Source organism: Spinacia oleracea, chromosome 1 (genome assembly GCF_020520425.1).
Source record: "Spinacia oleracea cultivar Varoflay chromosome 1, BTI_SOV_V1, whole genome shotgun sequence".
NCBI lineage: Eukaryota > Viridiplantae > Streptophyta > Magnoliopsida > Caryophyllales > Amaranthaceae > Spinacia > Spinacia oleracea.
In genome coordinates, this window is record NC_079487.1 from 60341586 (window position 1) to 60349886 (window position 8301).

At 38.9% G+C, this 8301-nt stretch overlaps 1 protein-coding gene across 1 annotated transcript; it reads right to left on the bottom strand.

The window, feature by feature from the left end:
* Window positions 1-5847: 5847 nt before the first annotated feature.
* Window positions 5848-8079, bottom strand: LOC110800068 (pectate lyase-like). The gene is made up of 4 exons (XM_022005353.2): window positions 7596-8079; window positions 6682-7333; window positions 6342-6584; window positions 5848-6206 (listed from the first exon to the last, which is right to left on the bottom strand). Exons 1-4 carry the CDS (start codon window positions 7829-7831, stop codon window positions 5985-5987), a joined length of 1353 nt encoding a protein of 450 aa, XP_021861045.1. The 5' UTR covers window positions 7832-8079; the 3' UTR covers window positions 5848-5984.
* Window positions 8080-8301: the final 222 nt, after the last annotated feature.

Here is an 8301-nt window from a genome sequence, read left to right on the forward strand (position 1 = left end):
CTCAATTATGGGCGTCCTGTTGTCATGATTTTCGATAGCTTTTAAAATTTCAAGGTCAGTTTCTTGAGAAGCAAAGTTGTTCGGATTAGGAATGTGTTTTGAAGTTGGACTTGAAGAGTAGGATGGGATTGAAGTATTATTGAAATTAGCAATCATTACATCGACACCTTTGACTTGAAGTTCGGCCTCTAAGGTCACTTGATTGATACAAGACTCTAACCCTAGACTCATCACTAGACTCGGATCCCAGACTCATCCTCAGACTCAGAGTCGCTCATCATAGATCCTTTGCCCACAGTAATTTTGAACATCTTGCCATTTGGAGAAGTAATCTTGAGGGACTTCCTCTATCCATTGGTCATCTTCTCACTGGGAGAAATAAGTTTGTATGGATCAAAACTTTCGATTTGAGTGATCGTTTGGACCATGGTGTCTTCGGAGATGATTGGTGCTATTTCTTGGCCGAACAGAAGACCAAAAGCTGATGAATCAAGGCATTCAGAGACGACCTTGTCTTGTATTGGAGGGGCATCTTCGAGGAAATGGCAGTTTTGAAATATCTCGAATCCAGGGTAGATGATCCCTTTTGAAGTGTTTTATAAAGGTTCCAGAAAGTCAAAGTCCAAGTCATCTTCACCTTCCTTCACGAATTCCCCATTGAGTGTCCGCTGATAGGGGTGTAGTTTGAACTGATCGTTACCTGCTCGACGGGCCCTTAGCTTGGCCTCTTGTTGCTTGTCGTCGTGCTTAGTTGGTTTGTATCCCAAACCAAAGCAATTAGTTTGTCCCAAAGTCTAGAAAGGAGACTCAATATGTGGTAGCAGAGTGGTGCCCAAAAAGCATCCACGTTTGATCATCATATGCCTTGTCATGGGATTCATTTTGGATTCGATGGCTCCTACCTCAGCACTGAACCCCCATAGGTCTTTGTCATTGTTATCATGCTCTATCAGTATCAGATATTTGTCAACTATCTTGGTCTTTGGATGAGACGCATTCAGGGTGATGATATTCCCCTTGACCTCCATTCGAACTTTCTAATGGAGTGAAGAAGGCACATCCTTGAGATCATGGATCCAAGGTTTACCTAGAAGGAGATTGAAACTTGCTTTGATGTTGAGCACTTGAAAGCTCACTTTGCGCTCAATTGGGCCTGTCCGTAGTAGAAGAGTGAGGGTTCTCATTGCTTCCCGACGAGTGTTATCATAGGCACGAACGCCCTGGGAGGAACTAGAAAAGTCACTTGGAGTGAACCCCAAATTTTCAGCAGTACGGAGCGGGCACACATTGATGGCCGATCCATTGTCCACTAGAGTCCTGGGAATGATTTTGTCTTTGTATTCAACAGTCAGATAGAGTGCCTTGTGGTGGCTCTCCCCCTCGGGTGGAAGGTCTTCATTCGTGAAAGTAATCCCCTCTTCTAGATTTTCTAGCAACCCGACCACTTCATCAGGGGTAACTTCCAGAGTGACGTTCAGTTTGACTAGAGCATTGATCAGGGCAGTGCGATGCTCAACAGAGGAAGCCATAAGCTGCCAAATGTTAACCTTTGCTTTTGTACGCTTTAATTGCTTGATCAGGGGATTCTCCTTAGTGAGTGGAGGGATATTAGTTGTTGGGAAAGCCTTGTTGAATGGCTCTTGAATTCGGCTGGATCGAGTCATGACCTGAACACTGTTTTCTGCCTTAGTGCCCAAGTACCATTCGGCGTTCATAATTTCTTGGCACTCATCGTCAGAGATTCTCTCGATAGGAGGGAAATGGTATACATCTTCGTCGTCTTTAGCCCATATCCCACGGATATCATCTTGAGGAAACCCAGTAATGAACCCAGACTCTGATTATTCATTAGCCACATTAGATTGTACAAGGTCAATTGCAGGTTCCAAGTTGTTGAGATAGTTCACATGGGTACGAGAGATTTCCTCCACCTCAAAATGGCCCACAACGCTGAAAAGAGTTTCTTGATTTTCTTCGAGAGCCCTTAGAACTTCAGCTTCCTCAACACGGTCATAGAGCTCAGCGGCAACCGCTACAAATGAAGTCATCTTAAATTGTATTCTGAGAGAATGAGTCCGAGCACCTATGAGATGCATGACTTGGATTTAGAACTTGGACTTCCCGACACATGGTGTGATATGCATGTAGATGAATGAGACCTAGACTTGACTCCAAGTGCCACTCCGAAGACTCCGGATTTTGGATATTTCTACTTGTATTGGGATTTGCGACCCATTGAAAATATTTCAGAGGAATTTCAACATATTGGAACTTGCATTGGAATTTGTACTTTTATTGGGATTTTCAACCCGTTGGAAATATTTGGAAAGGAGCTTCATTCTTTTGTGGAGGCTACCTTCTTGGAATATTTTAGGGGAGTTTCAACCCGACATTAGAACTTGGAGTATTTCAAGGGAATTTGAACCTGGCGATAGAACTTGGAATATTTCAAAGGAATTTCAACCCGGCAATAGGACTTGGAATATTTCAAGGGAATTTCAACCCCGGCAATAGGACTAGGAATATTTCAAGGGAACTTCAACTCGGCAATAGGACTTGGAATATTTCAAGGGGATTTCAACCCGGCAATAAAACTTGGAATATTTCAAGGGGATTTCAACCCGGCAATAGAACTTGGAATATTTCAAGGGGATTTCAACCCGTTAGATTTTGGAATCGAATTTGTATTATTTCTAGGGATTTTCAACCCAATATAGAATTTTGATATTTTAGGGGAATTTCAACCCATTGGATTTGCATTTGGAAAAGGGGTTTGGATTATTTCAAGGGAGATTCAACCCATTTTATTTTGTATTATCTCTAGGGATTTTCAACCCAAGGGAGATTGAATCTTGTATTATTTCTAGGGAGTTTCAACCCATTGGAAATGTTTGTGAATTTTATATTATTTCTAGGGATTTTCAACACGTTGGAAATATTTTTTGAATTTTGTAATATTTCTAGGGATTTTCAACCCGTTGGAAATGTTTTTGGAATTGGTATTTGAGAGTAATAGTAGACAAGAATCTTTGTAGCTTAAATATTGAATTTTGACACTTGAGTTTGATTTGGAATTCGACAAGAGAAGTTTTGTATAAAATATGAGACCTTGAATTTGGAATTTGAAGGGTTTGGAATCTTTGAACTTGAAGATCCGTCATTATGCCGTCATAGGTTTGAGGCATTTGAAGTTGGATTTGGAACTCGATTTTTGAAAGGTTTTGAGTAAAGGACTTGAAAATTCGGCATTGCGCCATCATAGATTTGGACATTTGAAATTAGGATTTTGCACATAGGACTTGGATTTGGAAACTTGACTCGGAAATCCGGCATTATAACGTCGTTGGATTGGATTTTTGAAACTCGAATTTGGAAATTTGACTTGGAATTCCGGCATTATAACGCCGTTGGATTAGTTTTTTTGAAACTTGAATTTGGAAATTTGACTTGAAAATCCGACATTATGACGTCGTTGGTTTGGTTGTTTGAAACTTGAATTTGGAAATTTGACTTGGAAATCTGGCATTATAACGCTGTTGGATTAGATTTCGAATTTGGCATTTGTGCGTGAGGCGTGTTTAGGGGTTTTGAATCAAACGGAGTGGCACTCCTAGAAGACCCTAAATCGGCAATTTTAGATGCATGAGGTTTGGATGATGCTCCTAGGGGTTAGGTTTCCTAGTTGGAGGCTTATGGCTTTGTCAAAGCTAGAACTTGAGGTTAGCCATTCACGCGTGCAAAGACTCCCACATAATGCACAAATAGCACGTTGTCACACTAGCATGAATATGAATGCGACATGCAAGTTCTCAACCTAAGGTCGGTCTAAGTTTTGTATGATGCAAGTGGTCGGCTTAGGAGGCAAAAGGTCCTTGACTGAGAAGCGGATCCGGCAACAACCGTTTCACCTCCACCTAGGGGAAGTGTTTGTTGGCAGACGACCTCCATGCAAGATGTCAGGAACATCAAGCAAATATCAAGGTTCGGTGGGCTCGGAAGTGGTAAAATACTTTGGTCATGAACCGTATGGAGAGTGACCACTCCTTTACCTCCGGGGCTAACCCGAATGTAGAACACATTCATGTTGGGCAAGGTAGAAATTCGTTTTGCACAAATAGTATTCTCGAAAACATGCATGAGATGCCTAGAATAAAAATTGTATTGGAATATTGTATTTGAAAAGCTTACCTTTCGGCGTTCGTTCTCGAAGTTTGGGAGTGCTCTTTCAAAGTTCAAAATTTGAGCCAAACTCCCACTCGAATATTTGGGCAGAATGGGCAACCAGCCACTGTGCTGAGAGCAGGCAGCAGCGCCAGACGCAGGCTCTGCGGCCACCACTACTGCTGACACCCAACACTTGAGCGTAGCAGTGGCAGATTGCTCATAAGGTGCTCGTCTACTCGAATTTGACGTTTATTTTCCCTAGTGGAGTCGCCAGATTGTAGGGGTTTTATTTTGTATGGGCATGCTTGAATTGCATTTGCTCTTTGTAGTGGTATTTTTCGTATTTCGTATAATTTGCACATTGAATTTTGTATGCAAGTTATGGGAGCTTGATGAGTCTTTTTTAAGACTCATCAAAGTCTCTAACTTGTCCAATTTATCAAGTGTGTGATCATTAGGTTTGACTTGATCTTCGCAATCCCATCCAAAAAGGGGAGAAAAATCCTAGGTTCACACAAATGACGTAATTGTATTTGAACATAGAAAAATCAAAGTTTGAAGATTGAATTTTGTGTTTGAGTTTTGAGAGGAAAAACGAGTATTACGACGTTGTATTGAATTGTTCCCCCCCCCCTCATTTGGGTTTAAATAGGAGATTATCTGCCTAAACGTCAAGCCATGTCAGCGCCCAGTGCAAGAGCAGCACCTGGCGCAGGTGACGTGTCCCAGGTCCCACCAAACAAGGACGATGACGCCGTCTTTTTTTTGTATCGTAGCTTTATACTTTTGTACGAGTTTTGTAGCGTAGCATTTCTTAGAGGTTAAGGAATTTTTGCAACTAAAAACACACCTTTTTGGGTGAGATTGTGTTTGGATTTTGAATTTGATTTTTGGAAATTAAATTTTGTACCGAGTTCCGGAATGGGAACGGGCTCAGGAGTTGGACTTTGGATATTGGATTTTGGAATATATCTTACCCATTGGGACTTCCGCACGGAGTTACACCAACCACCTAGAAACGATAATGGTTTCGGCATCATCCCATTAGGGGAGACACGAATTAGGTGTCTACAGTAAAGCATATGTTGAAGATATTAATCAAGCAATCAGATTCTTCCCTCCTATTCTGTTGTGGAAGGTTAATGGTCTTGTACTCTTATCATGTTGTCATCGTGTGTATTTGTGTATGTGCTCAGTTGGTGGAGGTTTGGTAAAAGGTAAGACAAACTACTACATTAATATATGTAGAAAGGTTGCTGGAAGTTGTTTGCTTGATGATGGAATGGAAAGAAAATGAAACTACAATGGTAGATGATACGTGTTTTCACTTTGCATTACATGTTTACTTGATGGTAGGAAACAAAAAACGGAAATGAGGAGAGAAAGAGAGAGCATACATACCAGATGATATGCGTGTTGATGATGAGATGGAAAAGGAGACCTCGATAATAGTAATTGAGATATACAAACTCATTACTATATCATTTACTCATGATGTTATTCAAAAGAAACTTTAACATCATCCAAATTTGCTTTTAAGTGATGAACTTTTTGTAGAAAATAATGTCACGTGATAGCAATTATGTTTTAAAATAAATTTGTGGTTGTTTAGAAGTTTTAGTTAAATGGTTATTATAACTTATTATTCAATATAGCAATTTTATTATTCGTCCACGAAAAAACTAGAAAAAATTATTTTAATTATTTTTCTTCGACTAGAATGCCACATTTTGTAAGACCAAAAAAGTGAAAAAAAATTATTTGAATTGAATAAAATGTTGTAAAACAAAATAAACATATAAATACAAGTAATAATACATCTAGCAGCTCTTGCCAATAATGCATCTGCGTTGACCTGCGAAACGGGTCAATCTCCTCACATATGTTCCTGGTTTTGATTTTATGAAATCTTTCTTGAAACGTTTTTCGTCCAAGGGATGTCCCGATTCCACAAAGTATGCTCCATTCAAGAATACATCGTTCTCTGATCTCCATATCCAATTTTTCCACTCTTCTCCCACAACGTTGTTCCTGTTCGTGATCTATTTCAAACCAAACAAGGGAATAAATAAATAGTGCCCACAAATTCGATAGAGCTATACATTACACATATTAGGGTATCTAAAACTAGAGTGTTTGGTAAAAATTGGGCGAGGAGAAGAAAACGTAAATGTTACCATTTTAGCTGTAGGATCTGGAGGAGCAATGAATCGGTTGCCTTGACTGATGATGGTGGGGTGTGCAGTACCACCAATAGCATACATTATCCAGTGTGTGTAATCGTTGTTTAGAACATGGAAGAAACCAAATCTACACCTTGGCATTCTTTGGACAAGCCCTTTTCCAAAGTGGTTGAAGGCTAGGGATATTTGCATAATCTCGTCCTTTGGATCGGTATCACTAGCCCCAAACAACAACACCTATATATTGACATGGACATTCAAATATTAGTTATTAAAAAACATATTATACCAGAAATTTAACTGATGCATAATACTTTGTATAAAGTTGTCTTACATGGTCGTGTCGGGTGAAGTGGTTGTTAGAAAGGGTGATAGCGGTGGAACCTTTAACGATATCAATAAGACCGTCTCTACAATTCCACATAGAAAGATGGTCTAGCCAAATGTTGGTCGAGGCGAAGACGTTAATACCATCTCCATCATCAGCACCCCTAATGCCAAAGTGGTCATAAGTATCCCTAATTAATCCTCCGAAAGCAGGCTTAATGTCATGAATCTTAATGTTATGAATTATGACATTGTTAGCAAATTGGATGGTAATCCCAGCTCCATCGGCTATCTGGACTTGTGCCCCACGACCATCGATTGTCTTGTCACTTGTCACTATTAGTTCTCCCTTAAGTACTATTTTCATATCCGCAGCAAATATAATCCACAAGGGTCCGGGTTGAAGCACCCCAAAACGGAGGGTTCCTGGCTTAGGGTTCACCACATCATTATCGGAAGAATCCGTAACAACATAATACGGACCATCCTTTCCTCCAGTGGTACGACGTCCGAATCCCTTGACACAATCTGCCAGTTTTTTCCGGTCTCGAGCCCAATTGGCCTTGCACCTCCAACAACGATCAATTGGGTTTTGAGCCTTGCATGAACCCTTATACCTACTTAGACCTCTTCTTGTACTATTAGTTCCTTCAAATGCCCTGTTAATTTGTCATCCCGTTATACTACCTTGTTTTATGGACATCAATTTATTATTTAATAACACATAACAAAATTATTATCTTAATTCTAGAAACAAGTACATGACTAATTCTGAAAAAAACACTAAGCCCAAATATTAGTCTAAATTATTAATATAAATATAAAAGTGAAAAATAATTTATATAATATTAAAAGATGGCTAAAATTATAACTTCCTCTGTCCTTTTTAATTGTCTTGTTTGAAAACATATAAATACTTACTGATGGACATGTCGATTTAATTCGTCGACAACTTCGGTTGGATCATCATGATAGGCTTTTAATGAAGCATTATAGGCTTCAGCAAGTTTTCTCTGAAACCATTCATCGTGTTCGTGGTGTTTAACAGTGTTGTTTCCAATATTTTCAATGGTGTTGGCTTGTGTAGTAGAGATTATCGCAAAAATGGTTACAAAGACGAAAAAGGGGATTTGAATTTTGTATTTTGCAAACTCCATGGCTACTTTTAATTATAGTTTACAAAATAACTCTTCCCTTTTTTATTTTGAAAGTTCCTTTCCGAAATAAATAAATTAATTAAATGAAGCGATATCGCCTTTTATTTTTATTTTTATTTTTGGCATAGGGCGGGCACAATAGACCAAACCGATTGAATTTGTTAAGCACTCAAAGTGGTCTTGCCCGGCCTATGTGCTTTTTTTTTTGCCTTTTTTTCAAGATATTGTTGATCTCTTATATTTTTTTTTTAAGATCATCATATAAGAAAGGTAAGTTGTTATATATGGGCACAAGGAATCTATTAAAAGAAATGTGTTTTGTCATAAAAAAAAAAAAAAGGATTGTGTTTGAGGAAAAAGTGGTTTACCACACTTTTCTTTGATTCTCATTTGTCTTCTAAATTTAACTTCAAGCCAAAATCTAATATAAATCATCTTAATTATAGGCTTTTCATTTATTGGTGTCTCTT

Coding starts and splice junctions, on each gene's coding strand:
- LOC110800068 (XM_022005353.2), bottom strand. CDS start 7,831: ATGGAGTTTGCAAAATACAAAATTCAAATCCCCTTTTTCGTCTTTGTA. Junction 6,585..6,681: donor ACTTCACCCGACACGACCAT/GTAAGACAACTT, acceptor GTCAATATATAG/GTGTTGTTGTTTGGGGCTAG. Junction 6,207..6,341: donor CAGATCCTACAGCTAAAATG/GTAACATTTACG, acceptor GGTTTGAAATAG/ATCACGAACAGGAACAACGT.